The sequence below is a fragment of the Macaca thibetana genome, chromosome 6, assembly GCF_024542745.1.
Source record: "Macaca thibetana thibetana isolate TM-01 chromosome 6, ASM2454274v1, whole genome shotgun sequence".
Taxonomy (NCBI): Eukaryota; Metazoa; Chordata; class Mammalia; order Primates; family Cercopithecidae; genus Macaca; species Macaca thibetana.
This window is the reverse complement of record NC_065583.1, coordinates 87676768-87699305: the sequence shown is the minus strand read 5'-3', so window position 1 is coordinate 87699305 and position 22538 is coordinate 87676768. Positions and strand designations below refer to the sequence as shown.

Genomic DNA, 22538 nt, shown 5'->3' with positions numbered 1-22538 from the left:
ATGGGAGAAATATATATTTCATGTTTCTCATCTGTAAAATGGGGATAACAGTATCTCATAAAATTGTTATGAGGATTAAATGAGATAAAGTAGACAAATTGCTCAGGACAGCACCCAGTGCATTATCATTTAAGCATGAGAGATGCTGATGATCAGCATGAAGATGATGCCACTGCCTTCTAATTTGCAAGATACTCATAAATGCTAGTTCTATTTTAAAAGTTTATCCTTAAAGACACTATTATGAATTTTTTAGAACTGTTCTTGACCCAGTCATGTCTTAGGCCATCATGGCTGGCTGACAGATTACATGTATTCTATAATGATAGCAATGACAACTCTGAGAGTGAGGCAGAACTCTTAACACAGTAATTGGATATGAAGGTATCTGTTCTGAGAATCTACTGTGAGATCTTAGAGTAAACACACATGCTACCAGACGTTAAAGTTTACAATATACTAAAGATATTTAATACATTACTACGTATTTAATATGTAGACATAATATAAATATGTTTAATATTTGGACAGATGCCCTACAATGTGTAATAGGAAGCAAACCTGAAAATTTGAGGCTGAGCCTACAACAGTGGTAGAAACTTTCATTACACTATCAATGATATTGGAACAGGAATTTTTTTCTGAGATAAACTGACCAGTAATACAATGGTAATATATAGGCCACTGATCTCACATTGTTTTATTTTTACAGGGCATCATTTGATGGAGAAAGTAAAGGTTTCTTTGTTATCAGTGGACAGGCTATTAGAAACCTTTAGAAAATCAACATTTATACTTAAATCTCAACTGGAAAGGAGTCAAGACTGGGGATTTCTACTATAGGAGAAAGTTGAGTGTGTTTTATCTTTCTGCCCAGTGCAGAAAGATAAATACAAAGTTTTTCTTCTAATGCAGTTGTCTGGTGAATGCAGTATGGAAATTTGGAGAAAGATGTTAGAAGTTAGATATTGAGACTTCTGGAAATTTAGAAACAAATAGGCATATTAGAAGTTTAATATGCCTATTTAGGCACAAATATTAGAAGTTTAATATGCCTATTTGTGACTAAATATTCATTTAAATCATCTGACTCAATTATAAAATTTCCACTAAAATATTGAACAGCAATTTTTATTTGTATTCCAATGGTCTTTAACAATCTTTATGAGAAAAAAATCATATAAGGTATGGAAAAACTAAGAAGAAATCTGAATACACTAATCTTGAGAGGTAATTAGAGTTAGAAGATACCATAAGGACGGAGCCCCCAAGATGGGGTTAGTGTCCTTATAAGAAGAGGAAGAAACTAGAGCTTTCTCTCCCTCTTTCTGCCATGTGAGGACACAATGAGAACATGGCTATAGGCAAACCAAGAAGGCCCTCAATGAATCCCAACCATGTTAACACCCTTATCTAGTACTTCTCAGTCTCCAGAGCTAAGAGAAATAAATGTTGTTTAAACCACCCGTCCATGGCATTTTTGTTATAGCACTGGTAGAAATATGCACTTTAAAGTCAATTCTGATGAGGTCTCAGATGAAAATGTTACTGGACACTGGAGAAAAGGCAATCCTTGAGATAAAGTGGCAAAGAACTTGGCTGAATTGTGTGTTCTAGTGTTTGCTAGAAGGTAGAACTTGTGACAATAAAATTGAATATTTAGCTGAGGAGGTTTCTAAGGAAAGTGTTAGAGAAGCAGCTTGATTCCTCTTGATTGCTTATAGTGAAAATGCAAGGAGAGAGAAATGAGCAAGAAATTATTAAGAAAAAAGGACAGAGAGCATAAAGATTTGGGAAATTCTCAGCCTATCCATATTGAACAAAAGAGAAAGGATGTTCTGAAGAGAGCACTAAGGATGTGGCTGAACAAACATTTGATAGGGAGATTAGCATGGGTGTGAACCACAAACTTCATCAAATATCCCAGCAGGAAAACTGTTAGTTTGACCTACATGGAAAGAAGATGGGACTGTGAGAATGCAACTGTCTGTAAGACAGGAAGCACGCCCTCACTAGAGCCTGGATCTGCTGGTACTTTGATTTTGGGCTTCCTAGCCTCCTGAACTGTGAGAAACAAATGTTTGTTGTATAAGCCACATAGTCTATAATATTTTTGTTATAGGAGCCCAAAATGACCAAATAATAAATACTTAAATAAGCAAACTAATTTCTAGAGGATATGAGCCTTAACTTATTCAATGTAATCACAGAAAACATAACTGAAATTTGGGGTTCGAATAAGGTTCTGCTAGTTTCTTTGATTAGAGATTTCAGTATCTTCTTAGTTGAATTCCTAATCAATTTCCATTGACAGTGCTTCTAAGTGTTCAAAATTTCAGGGCCACAGACTGTACCTTCTGTGCAATCAGTGAGATTGACTCAATGTCCCTGTTTTTCAACTTAAATGATCAATTTTTTCTCTTGTCCATCTTCTTTCTCTATCTTGTGGTTCAGGCTTTACTTTCTTCATTTTGACATAACATAGCACCATTTGAGATCTGGTCCTGATAATTCATTTATAAATAAATCTAGGATCAACAACTATGTCTTGAGTATATACTCATTGTATGCCCAGCTGGGCTAGGCAGCATGACATAAACCAATGAAAATAATACATTTGTTATTTAATTTTCTGCCAGTTAAAAAAAGGATTCTAAGGTTGCATCAAGCAAAAGATAACTATGTATTAGGACAATGAATAGGAGACTGAGGCTGAGAATAAATTACTGAAATGGAAAACTAACCATAGCTCTGGGTTTCTAGGAAAGGCAAAAATGTATTACACAGCTATTATTTTCTAACAAAAAGAACATATCAGTTCATCTATACAAACAATTTTTCCTAGTACTTACCTCTAAGACAAATTTACCGTATGGATCTTTATACTGTGGACCTTAACATAATGACCTCTTAGCTATTATCCCACTTCACAAATAACCCCTATGTTACTATCTTTGTTTAAAAATGTTTCCTATTTAGACTAAAACATTCTTGAGGCCAGAGATCATGTTTCTAATGTTTCCCCAGTACTTGTATGGAGTGGGTGTGTTCAACTGAATCAGTAATAATCTTTAATAACAATTTTTGGAAACATTTCCTGCCTTGAGGGCATAATATTCAATCTTAACTCCAAGAAAACACTTTTTTTGTTTGCTTGTTTTTGGAGACAAAGTCTTGCTCCATTGCCCAGGCTGAAATGTGGTGATGTGATCATAGCTCACTGCAGCTTCAAATTCCTGGGTTCATGCAATCCTCCTGCCTCAGCCCCACGAATAGCTGGGACTACAGGCATGTACCACCATGTCTGGCTAATTTTTTTAAAAAAAGTTTGGTACAGACGAGGTCTTCCTATGTTGCCCTGCGTGGTCTCAAACTCCTGGACTCAAGAAATCCTCCTGCCGCAGCCTCCCAAAGAGTTGGGATTACAGGCATGAGCCTTGATGTCCAGCCAAGAAACACTTTCAAACCACAAAGTCAAACTTTTGTGGTTCTGGTGGCCTTGTTGTGAGCTAAATTTATTCAATAAAAGTGCTAAAAACCTGTAACAAAAAATATGAAGTGAAAGACAATTGATATACATGTAGGGGTCAAAAATCTCCAACTCTCAAAGTTAAAATTACAGAGACCTAGGAGAGTATCACTTTGTTGCTCTGAGACCAAAGAAGGTGTTAGACCCATAGTGTGAACATTTGGCCATAAGACAAGGTAAAATGATAGCCCTTCCTCTCCATCTCCTTTATTGCCACAGAAACCGGATAACCAGAGTACCAAAGACCAGTCCATGGTATTTTAAATGTCCTCAGAATGCAGTATTCTACCCTATTCCACTCTAATCTAAGCCACATAATCAGACTTCTGTCTTGATTTGTTCACAATCCTTCTGATTTTTATGCCTATGATTATAGCCTATTTCTTTCTCTGAAAAAGATTCCATTTTGGAATTCCCAGGCAACGAGTGAAGCCTTAAACCTTACTTTGTTAATCCTCCCCCTGGTAGTAGATCCTGTTTACTTTTTTCTCCTTCATTTCCTATAAAGGAGTGAGGTGGGGTATGGTGAAGGAAAATAGGCACTCTTAAAACCAATTACTAGATCCTGTTTGCTCGGTCATTACCCATTGCCTTGATTTTCTGTTCTCCACAACCAGACTGTACTTCCTGATTCAAACCTGAGCTTACCATACTCTGATAATAACTCCCTAGTGACAACTCACCTTCTATTCCCTCTAAAGCCAACCTCTACAGCTGAAGTAGCTCCTCCTGAAACTATCCTGAACTCTAGTAATAAGATCTTTACCCAAATCTGGCTTCCACCCTTGTTCCCTCAAGCCTTCCCTTAACAAAGATCTAGTATGCTTTGAGTCTAAATCTACCTGGCTCTCCTGAGTTAATTTGAATAAATTATTTAATAAGGATTGGATACTAACTTTTAAAAGTTACATGGCTTTGATTGTAAATTTTTTTGTCCCCTAGAAGTCCTTTCCAATTTGAGATTACTGAGGCGTCACTGTGACTGGGAATTTTATTTAGGAGAGGGCTTACAATGAATGATCATTTTAAGGATACAAGAACAGTAAAAACAGCCCTATTATCAACTGAAATGTGTTTTTCTACATTCCTTCTTATAAAAGGCTTACAATAGTCAATCATAGTCTCATATTTCCAGTAAAATACAAAATCTATCATTAAGATCTTTTATAATACTAATAAAAAAGAAATATTTCTTATGTAATGATTTATATTTAACAAATTAATATGTCAATTCCTTTGAGTTCTCCTTAACTTGTTATTGTGCTAATTTTGCCAGGCAATCCTTGGTTTCCTAGCAGTCTTTGTGGAACCAGGAGACAGAGTGACCAATCTTTCAGCTACAAACATGCAGGGAAGGCAGTAGGGCCTGAATGCAGCTCATCTACTATGTGGACACTAAGAAAAACCTCTTCCAAAGGTAATTCCAATAGAGTAATATGGGTCCTTTATTCTACAAAAAGATTCCTATTAAAGATTAATGAATTTTTTCTCCATCTCAGCAGCCTTCAAAACAATTGAATCTTGGTGTGCCTGAAGGATATAAAAGGATATAAACATTAAGGAGCACACCAGGTTCTTAAGGGAAATAATCTATCAGGAATGAAAACAATCACAACTAATATCATACTAAATGATCAAATACTGAACAATTTCCTCTTAAGATCAGGAACAAGACAAGGATGTCCACGCTAGCCACCTCTATTCAACCTGGTACTAGAGGTTCTAGCCAGGGGAGTTTGGCAAAAAACCAAAAATATATAAATTAATTAGATAAACATGCATTCAGATTGAAAAGGAAGAAGTAAAACTATCTGTATTCACGAATGATATGATCTTGAATATGAAAACTCCTAAGGAATACACACACATGCGCGCGCGCACACACACATACACACACAGATTAGAACTAAAAATAGTGAATTCATCAAGGTTGCAAAATACAAGACTAATATATAAAAATCAATCACGTCTCTAGTAGTACTGAATATGAAAATAAAATTAATAAAATTTCAGTTAGAATAGCTTCAAAAAGAATCAAATACTTAGAAATAAATATAAGAGAAGAAGCTTAAGGCTTGTACACTGAAAACAACAAAGCATTTTTGAAAGAAGACCTAAATAAATGGAAAGAAAGCCCACTGTCATGGATTAGAAGACTTAAGATTGTCAAGATGGCAACACTCCTCAAATTAACCTATTTAGTCAATCCCAATACAAATCTCTGCTCCTTTTTTACTTTTGCAGAAATTAACAAATCAGTCCTAAAATTCATATGGAAACGCAAGACCTAGAATAGCTAAAATCATCTTGAAAAAGAATGAACAAAGTTGGAGGATCTACTCCCTGATTTCAAACCTTACCACAAAGCTACAGTAATCAAGTCAGTGTGGTACTGGTATGAGGACAGGCATATATAGAGAATAAAATACAGTCCAGAAGCATATCCTTACATTTATAGTGTATGGATTTTGACAAGGGTGCTAAGACAAATCAAAGAAGAAAGAAGATTCTTTTTCAATAAATGATGCTGGGATAACTAAATATCCATATTCAAAAGAATTAAATTGGACGCTTACTTCGCACAGTATACAAAAACTAGCTTAAATGACAAAAACAAAAACTAGATAAATTGAACTTCATCAAAATTAAAACTTCTGTACTTTGGAGGAAATCATCAAGAAAGTGAATTAGTTATCCAGAGAATGGGGGAAAATTTTCATAACCATTTGTTGATAAGGGATTTGTACCAATATATAAAGATCTATGAAAAATCAAAAATAAAACGATAACCCAATTAAAAATGAGCAAAGGATTTGAGTAGACATTTCTCTAAAAAAAACCCAAATGGCTAACAGCACATAAAAAGAGGTTCAACATCATTATTCATCAGAGAAATGAAAAAAAAAAAAAAAAAAACAAAAAAAAACTACAGTGAGATGCCACTTCACACCTAGTAGGATAGCTAAAATAAAAAAAAGACAGATAATAATAAGCGCTGGTGAGGATGTGCAGAAAGTGGAACCCTCATACACTGCTGGCAGGATTGTAAGTATGGGAAGAAATGGGCAATGGGTATGGAATTTCTTTTGGGGTGATAAAAATGTTCTAAAATTAGATAGTAATGATAGTTGTATGAGTCTGCAAATATGCAAAAAGCCTTTGAACTGTACACTTTATTTAAAGGATGAATTTTATGGCATGTAAATTACATTTCAATAAAGCTCAATAAATCTCCATTGTATCTTGATAAAAGTATGTAAAATTTACCTCAGTAAAAAAAAGTTTAAAAAATGTAAACAAGCAAACATAAGCTAATTATTAAATGAAAGGTGAAGTTGAACTGACTGGGGATGAAATGGAAAGTTTTCTAGACTTATTTCATAGACTGTCATATAACATTATAAGGATATTATTATAATAATAACTTAGTTACATTATAATTTAGTCATTTTCTTATTTTATTGAAAAGACTATACCTACAAGAGTGTGTCATAGAGAAGCAATCTTTTCAGACTGAGAGCTGCGCATGCCAGCAACAAGGAGTCTATAAAAGTCTTACACCAGAACGAAAAAAGTAACACTGTCTAATGTGGAGTAACTAATTAGGTAGAATTCCCAAATCCGTCAATATTTAAATGGAGAGCAGGGAGAATTAATAAATCTAGTTAGTAAAAGAGTTAAGGGTTAAACTTTATATGTTGGTCAAGTGTGCAGATATTTAAGGCTACTCATGTTGTTATAATAGATATTACTTTCAAACTTGGGATAAGAGCAATATTAGACTCTTTATCCTCAAGATGTTTCTAGATCATTTGGGTAAAACAAGATTGGACACAAAAGATAACCTTAACAAAACTAATTATCTTGAAGTTATATTACAAATGGCAAGTTATTTTTACTGAATTACCTAGATTTTTAAAGTAGGTTTGTAAGAGTATTTTTGGCCTGAGTTATCTGGATACCATTATGATTCCATTTTTCTTGCTTACCTCCCTTATTTCCCTCAATTTTTGACTCTCAGCAGCTCAACTTTTAGCTGTTCTCATTGATCACATTATGCAGATATCTTACCAATATCCAATTTACTTTGTTCCTTACAGACAAAATATAAATGACACTTCTTTAAGGTCATAGTTAGCTGATGTAAAAGACTAATTATTTTAGTTCCATTTTCTCTTCAGTGTAAATCCAAATCATGCTCCAGGCAATTTAAAAAAATCTACTGAGAGTAGAGAGAGGTTGAGTGTCCTCACACAGCTATGTCCAAAAACCAGTCCTCTATCAGCTGCTGAAGGGCAGCTTAGGCTGCCTGGAGGCCAGGGAGCCCAGCATGGAACAATGGCAGGAAAATAGAGTTCCCTTCATTCCTTAATTCACATGCAAGTGAGGTGCCAATCAAGTGCTGACAAGCATGGAGAAACCAAAATCAAAAGTGGGTAGCGATACACTTTCAAAAGGAGCTGTTTTCACACATTTCTAAGTGATTTTTTAATGATGGTTGTGAATATACTACTAATAACATTGAAAAGGAAATAAAAGTAATAAGAAAAAACACAAAATTTGTATCAGCTGAAATGATTCAATAAACTAATGAAATATATTTACTTAAATTACTTAACATGTTTTACAAAAATATATGAACGCTCTTGTTTTGGCTAAGCAAAGAGATTTCCATTCAAATTGATATATCGAGCACTGCAAACAGGGAAGGTAAGGTGCGCTGAGATCAATAACTGGGCATTGATAAATAAAGCCTGTTAATTTCCAAATTAAATAAAAAATTTAAGTTTACTTGATATTGCCAAACTGATCACCTGGAAAGATAAGAGCCAAACACTCTGAAATGGCTAACAATAAAAGCGACGAAATCACTTCATCATAGTGGCTGGAGAAAATGATGATGAAGAAGGTCAAAAACTGCCTTGCTTTAAAATGACAGTTAATTTTCAAAAAATGAGCCTGAATTTTTTACAACTAATATAAGGCAAAAGTAAGTTGCATTATTTGTAGATTTCTTTCCAGATGAATTTGGTAAATAACATTCTAATTATGGTTACTACTTCTATTACATGTAAAGTAAAATTTCTAAGAAATTTCAGGCTTTGTAAATGATGGTTTAATAACTGTAACTTTACATACTGGCATAACTTTAAGTATACCGAAAAGATAACAGAGGCAGATATATTACTTTTAAAAGTTCATTACCAATTCATGAGATGAAACAGGGCTTTCCTTTAGTCTTTAATGACTAAATCCTACAATCAATAGGGTTGTCTTATCAAAATTTATTTTTACTAGGAACACAGAAAGTTTAGAGAATTGGAAATTTGAGTTGTTACCATACGGTGAAAGTAAAAGCGGTTAATAGCATACTTTTAATGTCATGTTTCTTCTTAATATAGTAAAATGTATACTGTCTTTTAATATGGTTAGATCTAATCAAGTTCTAAGATTTATTATCATAAAATGAATATTGGTTTTGAAAATAAATCTCTGATTATAAGATATTCTTCAGGATAAATTCAACACTTTAAGATAGGATATAATAGTAAATTATGTTCTCACTTTTCAAAAACAACAATTAGCAAAATATTAAAGCATAAGTAATTGCATTTACTGGTGAAACTGTATTTGCTACAATTTACATTTAAAACAATTTTTTTTTGAAATTCATGACATAAAGAAGAATATGAACTGATATGACAATGGTAGAAAAACAATTTCCATGCATTCAAACATGATGCTACAAACTAAGACTGTTCCCTAAGAAATGTGTGTGTGTGTGTGTGTGTGTATGTCATCTTTAATAATCAAAAGTAAAATTTTATGACAATTTAAATGACTGAAATCCAAAGGATTTACTGTCTGACATGTATAATGCACTACGGGGACAAAACCTCCAATCATAATTTAAGATTTATATATTAATCTTTATAATTTACTTGCTTGTAAAGTTAATATTAAAAGTTTGAATGAAAGTAAAACAATTCATACAGTACAGTTATGTTGAAAAGTCCTGAAAAATACATATTTATCAACATTTTAACACCATGAGTTTTTAAATCTTTTGCTTTTGTCTAAAACTGAATAACCTTTTTATCAGTTTTAGGCAAAAGCAAAGGCTCTAAAAACATTTCAATGTTTATTATTTAACAATACTATATTTTAAGAAAGCCTTTCAAACAAAAACACAGTGGACTTAAACATATTAATCAAATTTGTCAAAAAATAATGTAAAATTCATCAGGGCACAATGCTATTTGCTTAAAGGAATTCATTGTATTAGGTCAGGAACCAGTCTTTATTCATTTGCCACCATCTGTATGCTTCCATTACATACCCGCAATCAAAGTTATTTCACAAAAAAGTAGCCAAAAAAAAAAAAAAAAAAAGAAGAAGAAGAAGATGATGAGATAATTGCCATTAATACTTTAAAACCTAAACAACGTATATTACATTAAATAGACTTCTCAGCCCTGGCGTTGCCTGACAGATATGTGATGTGCCAGTGGTTATATTATATTCCTCCTCCCATGCATGTGCCTCCTGCAGAGATAGCAGACTACAGAAGCTGACCCTTACTGAGACCATCTTGTCTCTCTGACAAAGCTCCTTTTTAACTTCTTACTTACTGGTTACTTCCTGTGATGGAGAAAAACTTTAGCTCAGCTTGTGATAATTTCACAGGCCCTGAGGACCCTGACCCTAATAGCCTCAAGGTCAGAAGTCAAGTCTTGTTCTGAAACATCTGTGTGCTTTATATTAAAGTGGAACAAAAGTGGAGAAATATCCACCAGTGTGTGACAAGCAGGACGGGCAAAATAGGACTGACACACTGGTCATCTGTTAACTCTGGCATCTTCAGTTCATTTTAAAAACTGTCCAAAAGGCATGTAAATTTTAAGTTTGGTGTGTAAAGGTTTTCGTAAACTGTCTTAAAGTTAAAAAATGGGAATTTATGTTTTATAGAACTCTAAAATTTGATTAGCCTTGCAGACTTTCAGACATATTTTAAGTCACTCTACAAGTCAAGAAATTTCATGCTTTAAGTAATTTAACAGCTTACAAAGAAAAAATAAGCTATATATAATCTATATCTATGGAGATATAGAGATATATATATCTATATAGCTATATATCTATATCTGTAGGGATTGAAAGGAATTATTTGAAAAACAACATTCATATTTTAAAAAGTACATCATACTACTGTGCTAAAGAGCTATCTTAAGATATCCATTATATATATCAAAATAAATTAATTAATTCAGCATAGTTAAAATTAGTTGAAAATAATCCCTAAAAACTGAAATAAATTTAGGAAATAAATGATTTAACTTAATGATTTATTGATCTTAAGACAGCAGAAGCACTTGTAGAGTTAGGTCAGCTAAAATATTCTCAGATGTCACTACCAGTTTTATAACTAAATCAAATGGGTAAGCAATAAGACATAGGAAGGTTGAAAAGGTAATGGAAATATATTCAATTTCCATGTCAGAGAAAAACATGCCAAAGTCTAGAAACAAAAATTAGGCAATCAATATTGTGTCTCTGGTTTAATGCCCACTTAGATCAATTTGGATTTAAAATTATCAACTGCACTTTTATCAAATTAATAACTTTATGGTAGGATTGGTAACTTCCTGTAACATAAGAGATTATGGACAGGGATGCATGAATTCTTCATTAATCCATTATTAGAATTGATTATATCACATTAACCATGCTGGCCCATGATTGTAACATTGTAATATTGCATCTAAAACAGGGAGAATTCAGAAATTTGGTAGTTTCTTTCTGTCACACACATATAATCTTAACTCTAAGAATCAAATTACTTTGAAATATGAAGATTTCTATGACTAAGCAATGCATTCTAGTTAGAAGCAGATTAATGGAAGCTTTCTGGTAGTTTTCATACTAATTATATACAATTCTGATCAAGTATTAAGTACAAGTCAGGTTAAAACTATTAAAATATTAAGTATTCAAAAGGTCTCTTGAAATTTTAAACACTTTATAGATAACATAAGCCTGAATGGTGTACACATAAAGCAGGAAACAATAAATATCACAAAATGTATGGAAACTGGTACTATAATGTAGAAATTAAAAAGTAATATGTAAACAAGGAACAGGCAGAAAGCTTTCTGGTTAGCACTAGAAAGCTCTGTCACCATAAAATAAATTAGTAGGCTGAGCAGGCAGATCACGAGGTCAGGAGATCAAGACCATCCTGGCCAACATGGTAAAACCCCGTCTCTACTAAAAATACAAAAATTAGCTGAGCATGGTGGTGCGTGCCTGTAATCCCAGCTACTTGGGAGGCTGAGGTAGGAGAATAGCCTGAACCAGGGAGTCGGAGGTTGCAGTGAGCTGAGATAGTGCCACTGCCCTCCAGCCTAGCGACAGAGCAAGACTCTGTTTCAAAAAATAATAAATAAATAAATAAATAAATTCTTTTCAAACATCATAAAATTATTTACTCAAAATATGTTATTTTCACCCTTTATAACATAACCTAAAGAGTACTGATACCAACAGAAAGAAAGGAGAGGGGATAAACCTACAAGGAGACTGGAACTAAAAAGAGTAAAATATGCACTTACCAGTTCAACAAAAGCAAGTCCTCCATAGCTGTGAGCAACAAAAAACACATTCTCAGCAGCAGCCTGAGCTATGAAATGATCCCAAACATAGATTGCATGTTCTTCAGGAGAACCATTTTCCTATAAGGGAAACAAATGTCATATATTACATACTATATCTAATTATTATCATAGCAAACAACAATTAAATTAAATGGTTGCATACACAGCATAGGAAATACAATGTTATAGCTCATTCAAAACAAACATAATACAAAAGAACCACATTGAAAATTCAAATTAGAGAATATGAGAGGACTTCAAAAAGTTTGTAAAAAAATATAATTAAAAGAAAAATAAAAAAAGAAACTTTATTTCTGAACATTTCATGAAGATCAAGAAACTTTTGTAAGTGGTGATACATGACTTTTAGTCCACCCCTAAAGAACTCAGGGTCCTGGTAATTTAACCATATCAATGCAATCTTTTTTACATTATTAACTAAAGAAAAGTGGTGCCCTTAAACATTTTTTACAATTAGAAAACTAAAAGTCAGAAGGAGCCAAATCAGGACTGCAAGGTGGATGCCTAATGATTTCCCAGAGAAACTCCTAAAAAATTACCCTTGTTTGATGTATTCTTGTGGTTGAGAACTCTCTGATGAAGCTTTCCCAGGCATTTTTCTGCTAAAGCTTGGGCTAAATTTCTCAAAACACTTTCATAATAAACAGATGCTATTGTTCTCTGGACCTCTAGAAAGTCAATAAGCAAAATGCCTTGGGCATCCCCCTAAACTGCTGCCAGAACCTTTGCTCTTGACCGGTCAGATTTTGTTTTGACAGGACCACTTCCATCTCTTGGTAGCCATTACTTTGATTGTGCTTTGTCTTCAGGATTGTACTGGTAAAGCCATGTTTCATCTCCTGTTGTAATTCTTCAAAGAAATGTTTATTTTGATCCAAATTGTTAAAAATGTCCATGGAAATATCTGCTCTCGTCTATAGCTGATCTGGGTGCAACAGTTTTGGTACACATTGAGTGCAAAGTTTTTTCACCTTAATTTTTTCAGTCAGAATTGTGTAGGTGGAATCAATTGAGATGTCTATGTGTCACCTACTGTTTCTGTTGTTAATCACTGATCTTATCAATTAGGGCACAAACAAGATTTTTTTTCTCTTAAATTGATGCAGATGGTCAGCTGCCATGAGCTTCATCTTCAACATTGTCCTGTCCCTTCTTCAAATGAGTTAGCCATTTGTAAACTACTGATTTGTTTGGGAGACTGTCCCCATAAACTTTTTGTAAAGCATCAATGATTTTACAATTCTTCCACCCAAGCTTCACTGTAAATTTGATGCTTGTTCTTGCTTTAATTTTAGCAGAATTCATGTTGCTCTGACAGGTGCTCTTTTCAAACTGATGCGCTGTATTTCTTAGTGCCTTGAATGAGATCCTCTTCAGGCATGTTATAGCAAGTTAGTAAGAGTTTATTTTGGTGCAATAAAAATGAAAGCCATGTGTACATTTTTTCATAATATGCATTTTCCATGAACTTTTTGAAGGCACTTCGAAAATTAGTAAGTACATTAGAATTATATAGCAGAAAGTTATACTGATCTTTTGATAAAACAATACTAAAAAATGTATTTACATTCCCATATGTAGATATGAAAATATTTAATATTATATATATCTAAATTATTTTATTTATAAGATTTTAAGTATCTCTGTAAGCTAAAAATAAGGAAAAATGAATAATATTTTCTGTTGAAAATTATACACACACACACACACACACACACACACCCATATATATGTATATATATATACACACTTTTTTCCTAAAAGCATTTTCTATATTCTGGAATTGGGGAAAATAACCCTAAATATATAAACCTAGGCCTTTTACATTTTTCTTAACTTGCTAAATCCAAATGAATGTATGTTGCTTAAGTTGCAAAAGTTATGTAATAACTTCATTTTGCTGTTTATTTCTATGCCTGACATATTGTGGTTAAAGCCAAAACCTGGATAATGTGAAAAACAAAGACAAACTAAAAAGTGAAATAATACTGATCAAAAAGCAAACTGTGAAGAACTAAAACTTCATGAAAATGTTTTATACAAATATTTCTTAGAAGCTTGAACACTAAAAGACTCATTTCCTAAGAATGTCACGAATATTAGATAATGCACACAATCACATTTTCCTTTTTAGAAATTTTATAATAAATTACTAAGGTCCCCACACGCATGGCTTCACTTACCATCTAGAAGCTAGTTTGCCCTATGTCTAGCTCTGTCCTAAATTTCTCTCCAGAGCCACAAAGCCAACTACTTAATGGTCATTTCCTTCTGTATGTACCATAGACATGTCAAACTCAACCAATCCAACACTGTAGTAAGTATTGTCTAAGCTCCCCAAATCTGTATTGTCTAAGCTCCCCATATCCAGCTGAAATCTGAGAATCAACTTTTATTTCTCTCTGCCCCAAATTCCTCATATAATCAGTCATGAAAATTCTACTGATCCTGCCACCTACTGTCTCTCAAATCCATCTACTTTTCTCTCATTTCATCTGGGTTAGCTCAAGCCACCACCATTTCACAAGCGGATGACTGCAACAATCTCTAGCCTAGCTTCAACAATCTCTAGCCTAGCCTAGTAGTGACCTGTAGGATTGACCATTTACATGCTCTAATTCTGTAGTGAGAATAACCTGTCAAGAAAGCAAACGTGATCATGTTGCCAAGGTACTCACTCCCTGTTTAGAATCCTCCAATTTTCTCATTGTCCTCAGAATTAAGTTCAAACTCCTTTATTTTTTTTAATTTTTTGAGACGGAGTCCTGCTCTCTTGCCTGCAGAGGAGTGTGGTGGCGTGATCTTGGCTCACTGCAACCTCTGCCTCCCAGGTTCAAGCGATTCTTCTGCTTCAGCCTCCCAGGTAGCTGGGGTTACAGGTGCATGCCACCACGCCCGGCTAATTTTTGTATTTTCAGTAGAGATGGGGTTTCGCCACATTGGCTTGGCTAGTCATGAACTCCTGACCTTAAGTGATTTGCCAACCCTAGCTTCCCAAACTGCTGGGATGAGCACTTACAGGCATGAGCCACTGCGCCTAGTCCTCAAACTCCTTAATATGACATTCAAGACCCTTTATTAAGTTCAGACTCCTCAGTATGGCATTCAAGGCCCTTTATGATCTAGCATTGTCCATTGAACTATATCTTTCACCACTACCCTGTGAAATATCTTGACCCCAAAGACATCCCTCCTCCCCCTGAGAAGACACACAGAACATTCTCTGTGTTCCAGTTGTAGGGAGCAACTTGAAGTAACCTAATTATGCCATATTTTTCTTGCTATTGATTATTGCATTTGTCCAGATAGTGATCTTTGTGCTCTGCCTTCACTTCCCATACCACCTTCTACTGCATACTCTCTACTTGTCTTCAGTACTGAAATGAGATATCACTTCCTCTGGAAAGTCGGCTCTATTTTTCACAAGGACTAGGGTAATGTCTTCTAACATCATCTTGTGCATGCTTCCTATTATTGCACTGAAGGAGCTGTACTGTAATTACTAGTTAGATTATCAAATTCTTGAGGCCAAGAACTATGTCTTCTTGTTCATTAAATCTTAGTGTAATAAATGAATAACAAAAACACAACATTTATCTTCAGGCTGATTACCTACAACCTTGTAGTCACATATTAAAATACAAACATATTTCCAAAATCATTTCTTAGTAACATAAATATGAAATTACCTACACAGAAGAGTTGGAAGGAAAACCTTATAGGGATTTTAGGCTTTGATAATTTATCTTTTATTAGTTTAAAAAGTAAGAAAATGGTTATCATAAAAATGAGGAAAGTGGTTAACTTTAAGGAAGGGAATGAAGTTGTGACTAAGAAATTGACTTTTAGTGGCTACCAGCATTCCATTTCTTGTCTGCTTTGACAGTTACACAACTGTGTTCTTTATAGTTATTATTTAAACTAACCATACATATTTAGTACTTTTCTGTAGACATATCTGGAGTGACCATACAATGTGTTGTTTGAACTTTTGAGAGTGAAGAAGAAAGATATTATCAGTAACTGTAGTGGGAAAACAAGTCCAAATTGGGACTATACAGAAAAATCCTGAACACCTGATCACCCTAGTTATACCTCGCAATGAAAGAAATATGAAAACAAAATAGAAGGAGAGTTACCAGAGTTTCCACCTATTGATGGTTGGCATAACTAATCATCTTAAATACCTGAGATGGTCTTAAATACTCCATATATGGACAGGATTACATATATGTATGTGTATATATATTTATATGTATATATGTGTATATATATATTTATATGTATATATGTGTGTGTATATATATTTATATGTATGTGTATAATAAATTAGATTACTCTGTCCCCATTAAGCTCTGTGCTGAAAGTGGAGGTGGAAGAATGATAAGTATGCCATGATCCTGGTCTTTAATAAGTTAGAGGTATTAACACATAAAGACTTCAGAAGCAGTAGTGTGTGAGTATTACCTCCTTTGTTCCTGTTGGACTGTCCTGAAACCAAGGTTCATGGGCCATTATAAATCCATACTATCTGACCTCAGTGAGGTTCTCCCTGCTGTCTTCTCAGTCACCAATTCTTCCTGTATACTGTTGGGATCCTATTTGTCTCATTCTTTCCATTCCCACCACTGTTTAGGTTTTCTTACAATAGACTTTAGTCTCAATTTTTGTAGTCCAGCGGTCCCCAACCTTTTTGACATCAGGGACCAGTTTTGTGGAAGACAGCTTTCCACAGACAGAGTGGTGAGGATGGTTTTGGGATGATTCAGGTGCATTACCTTTATTGTGCACTTTATTTCTATTGTAATATATAATGAAATAATTATACAACTAACCATAATGTAGAATCAGTGGGAACTGTGAGCTTGTTTTCCTGCCACTAGGTGGTCCTTTCTGGGGGTGATGGGAGACAGTGACAGATCATCAGGCATTAGATTCTCATAAGGAGCGCACAACCTAGATCCCTCACATGTGCAGTTCACAATAGGGTTCATGCTCTTATGAGAATCTAATACTGCAACTGATCGGATAGGAAGTGGAGCTCAGGTGGTAACGTGAGCAATGGGGAACAGCTGTAAACACAGATGAAGCTTTGGCTTGCTCGCCTGCTGCTCATCCCTCCTGTTCAGCCCAGTTCCTAACAGGCCACGGACCAGTACCAATCCGTGACCCGGGGATTGGGGAACCTTGTTCTAGTTTTTCCCTTTACTCTGTTGCCAGATCAATCTTTTTGAAGCCTTGCTCTGATCAAGCCACTCCACTGCTTAAAAAAAAGTCATTTACTGAAATGATTTTGCCTACAAAGTAACTGGAACTCTTTAGCCAACATCTTTTCTAAAACTATCTTTCTAGCTTTCCCTCTCACTATCTATTTCCAGGGACCTTATGCTCCAGGCAAATCTGGATTACACATTAATAGTCTGAGAGCCCTAGACAAAACTCAGTTATGCAACTCAGTCTGAGATAAGACAGGCAATGCAGCCCAGATTATACCAAGCCTAAAGGCAAGGAGTAGTTCAGTAATTCACATATGTGAGATGATAAAGACTATAATACTCCTCAGGGTGGTAGCAGAGTGAATGGAAAGAAAGGGATAGAATGAATCATCATAAAAGAAAAATGAGCAAAATTTTGTGAGTCACAGGATTTGAGGGAAAGTGCCAGCCAGGCCCATCTATGACTAAAGGGAGCTAAGAACCCACAGTTGTTCCTACTGCTTACAGATAATAGTACTATAGCTGAGTCTTTTCCTCCACAGTCGATGGAGATAATATCTGTTAATGGCCTGTCAGCAGTGGGAAAGAGAAACTTCAAGTTTCCATGTGCTTCAAGTACTTAAATATCTTCAGTTTGACTAAGGTCAAGCTGAAATTATAGTTTTTAGCTTTAGACTTTTAAACCAAACATTCTAAAAAGTGAGACTTAACTGAAAAATGTCTACAATATCCACAAGGGGGTCTTTTATAGGCTCAACTAAACCATCAAACTCGTAAGACTATTCTGGGCCACACTTGATATCCATTGACTAAAAAAGATATAGAGGCCAGGCGCGGTGGCTCAAGCCTGTAATCCTAGCACTCTGGGAGGCTGAGACGGGTGGATCACAAAGTCAGCAGATCGAGACCATCCTGGCTAACATGGTGAAACCCCGTCTCTACTAAAAAAAAATACAAAAAACTAGCCGGGTGAGGTGGTGGGCACCTGTAGTCCCAGCTACTTGGGAGGCTGAGGCAGGAGAATGGCATAAGCCCGGGAGGCGGAGCTTGCAGTGAGCTGAGATCCCGCCACTGCACTCCAGCCTGGGCAACAGAGCGAGACTCTGTCTCAAAAAAAAAAAATAAAAAAAATAAAAGATGTAGAAAGGGAATCAACCTTGCTAGCCGGGCAGCCACCAGACACTACTTTTTAGTGGGAGCCTTGCAGCAGTCCTTGTGGCAACCCCCAGAACCTCTGAGGATTTACTATCTTTCGAATATGGAGTGTTAACTTTGGAGTGAGGGAATCAGGCTCACCTTGAGCAGATGCAGGAGTTATTCTGGCTTAAAAAATCTTATACCCCACAGAAGCCAATACCTTTGCAATAACTCCATAGGTATGGCTTTCAGGATCCCATCCCATAAGAGATGTGATCAATTCTGAGTCACTATTCTTAGGGAAGATCAAAGCTATGGTATACCATGTTCTAATTCCTACTAATCCTGATGGAGTTTACAAATTAGGGATCTTTTTTTTTTTTTTCAACCACAGGCAATATTGTCTAGTGACCATCCACTTAAGAGTGAATGCTATGATGTGCTGCCCAGAATCCCTTCAGTTATAAGGCACTCATTTCCTTAGCTGTGGGAGTGCTGGCCTTAGCTGAGGCACTCTAGAAATTGCCCTCAGCCAAAAAGCAACCTTGCTTAAGCTTACAGTCCTACCCCTGGTCACTTGCCTATGGCAGAACATCTTTGTAAAGTTATCTCAGATCCAGAGACTACCATGGGGTTAGCTGAGGGCTTTGTTGTGACTACACTGCAGTTCAACTCCTGTCCAATTCTATTTTTTTCACTCCCCTACGAGTGCTGATCCCAAGAGGACTCCTCAACCATCTTCCTGCATGTAAACTTCCATTTCAAAATTTATTATCTAGGAAACTCAACCTAACACACTACTATATCAGGCTTCCAGGAGAAGAGCCAGAAAGTCAACTGAAGGTCAGAATCTCATGCAGAAATGGAACTAGTTATTTATAAGAAATGTCTTATAAGAAATATATGTAACGTATTTATAACTATTTACATGTATTATTATCATGCCCTTTTTAAAACAACTGCAAAATATTGCTGGCTCAGGATTACCTGCCAGCTCTACCATCAGCCATGGTAGCTTAATTTGAATCCTATACCATTTCATTGGTTCTTCTCTATTCAATTTGTTTAATGTCAAGTCGCTTTTCCTTCCTTCTAGAATATAACCAACTTGAAAATACATTATCTTTTTAATTCAAACTATAAATACAAGGCATGCTACAGGCATTCAAAAAATAATTAACAATGCTTGTGTTATTGGCAGTGATACTGTGGACAAAATATTTTGGAGTACATTTCAAAAATGAAAACAAATGAGTATTTAAGCTTCATTTCAGGAATCCAGCTTCTAATAATCTGGAATGTGGCAAAAGATTGGTGGTCAAAGATAGTCATCAAGGTCTCATTTATGAAAGCAAAACTTTGGATAAAGCATAAGTATCCAATAATGAAAATATAAATAATAGTTTATCTGTTGAATGAAATATTATGTAGCTATTCTATGAGTTTATAATACATGCAGCTTATCTAATATGATATGTAGCATAATTTTTATCATATAAAAAAGCTTGAAAAAGACTTTTCAAAAGAATAAATCAAATAAAACACTAAAAGCAGTTGAGCTGTCTACTGATGGTTGGAATACGACTAGTTTTCTATTTTTAGTTTCTTCACACTTTTCTGAATGGCCAGACTTTCTACAAAGTGCATGCTTTTTATACTAAACAAATAAACAACAGGAAAATCAGAAATACCACTTAGCAATTACTGATGTCTTCTTAGGGCGAATTAGCATCTGAGCAGGGTTTTTACATCTTCAAATCTTTTAAAAAATAACTTTAACTTTTCTTTGAGATTCAGCGGGTACATGTGCAAGTTGATACATGAGTACATTGTATAGTGCTGAGGTTTGAGATATGAATGATCCCATCATCCAGGCAGTGAGCGTAGTATCCAACAGTTAGTATTTTAACCCTTGCCCCATACTTCTCTCCCACCTTTGGTAGTCCCCAATGTCTTTGTTGCCATCTTCACGTCCATAAGTAAACAATGTTTAGCTCCCATTTGACATGAAAACATGTGTACACCAAATGTATCATCTGAACCCACTGAGCATTTCCAACTAGCAAATGAGAAAGGTTGTTTCAAATAGGTTTAAGAGTAAGAATAAGTAAGAGTAATAAGTGATAGTTGGAAGTTTGCTACTAACTGAAGAAATGGGAAAACCAGAAAAATTAAAAGAGCACATGCAGCACCTAGTGCGAGACTATGAGTATTGTTATGAGCAACTTAAGGGCATTGCCATATTCAAAGCACAATAACTGACAAGCACAACGTTGACACTGGGTCATTTCAAGAAGGCTAATGATGCTATATGAACTCCATTTCTGAAAGACCAGTGACATACAATTAAATAGTTTTATTCAAAATATTACTTTAGAAAACAAAATATAAGGGAAATAAGCCTTAGTTATAAAAAATTCAACTTTCATATGTGTTACTTCCCAAGGCTTTCACAAAATTAAGGCTTTTTACTATTTACAGTATTTAAGAAAGCTAGATTCCCATCATTTTTGGATTTAACAAATTCTGCCAAATATTTGCAGCCTTCTACAAATGTTAAACATAGAAATTAATAAATTTAAGAGTAGTTTTAAATATATGTGTATATATATTTCTGGAATATTACATTACTAATAATACATACTAAAATCCCAATTTTATAAATGTGGTGATGCTATTCCAAGGCAAATTTGTGTCATTCCAACCCACAGTCCACATTGTGTCTACAATCATTATATATTTATAGATTGTGACTACAATCCAGAGAGTGTATATTATCAGCAGTGTATTTTGAGACTAAACAGATTTCAATAGGAAAGGCTTTCTAATATGCTTCAATTACAGAAATGCAAACATACTAAATCTATTCCACAGGTTTCCCCATGAATTTCACATTAGAGTGCATTTTGTATTGAGCAACTTGATTTAAACTCGATGACTTTAGAATATGCTAACGTACAAAGTGTATGAAAAGACCTAAATTCATTAATTAGCATTTGCTGGTGGCAGAGTGCATAGGATATTTACACCAGAACTCTGCTACATTCAGAATACAGGTTGAATTTCCTATGCCATCATTAATCCTTAAATGCCAAACAGAAGTGATGCAGTAACCAAAGCCTTATCAACTATGCCAGATTCTACTACCTAGGCATTGCAAGGTCTGCATTTATGATGGACTACCTGAGCTGATAGCACATGGAATTATCTAAACAACATTTGCATATTTGTGTAATTATTTTCTAAGGTTAATTAGCTCCTGTAATGCATTTCGCCCTTTGAGACTGCTTACAGTGACAGGTTCACATATTTTCTGAACCATTGCCAAGTTTGACAGATTTTTCTTCAGCTAACCTGTTGCTACAAAGTTACAAAAAGTGAGTACTCCTATAATATACACTTTAAACTTATAATTGATTTTGGAAAAAGTAAACTGAAAATTTAATGGATGTAAAGGTTTTTTAAATGTCCAATTTTAAAGTCAAAAATTCAAGATTTTTTACTTCATATAAATCTGTGATTATACTGGTAAGCGTATCTATTAACAAAATATCTTTTAATAATCAAATCTAACCTCTGTGACTTCACCACATACCTATGTCACTAATTTCAGTTATGTCCACATCATATAAATATGTATATAAGTATATATGTACACACACACTCCACACTGTCTACCATCCGCCCTTAGTATTGCCACTGATTTGTTATTTACATTGGTGATATCAACTGGAGAAATCACACTAATATAAAATCTACACCTGTTTTATGACAAAATTTACAAAGCGACATTCTTTCTTCTAAAAAGTTAAGGCTTTCCACTGGGAAAAGTATGGCTCAATAAAATCCAAATGGGAGGTAGATATTCTAGTCTGCTGGACGGAGGATGCAAAAATGTAAGTTACCATCTCGTACTCGTCCAATCCACAAGGATAAGATGAAAGAAAATTTTTATTGGAGTATCCTTCCAGAAAAAATGGA

General features: G+C 34.7%; 1 protein-coding gene across 14 annotated transcripts in view; it reads right to left on the bottom strand.

The window, feature by feature from the left end:
- The window catches only part of FAM172A (family with sequence similarity 172 member A), a 483877-nt gene that overhangs the window by 198036 nt on the left and 263303 nt on the right, over nt 1–22538 (bottom strand). For all 14 annotated transcript variants that reach the window (XM_050794318.1, XM_050794327.1, XM_050794314.1 and 11 more), the window contains one exon: nt 12142–12261. In XM_050794318.1, coding sequence (XP_050650275.1) covers nt 12142–12261 — 120 coding nt within the window. The remainder of the gene's footprint in view (nt 1–12141; nt 12262–22538) is intronic.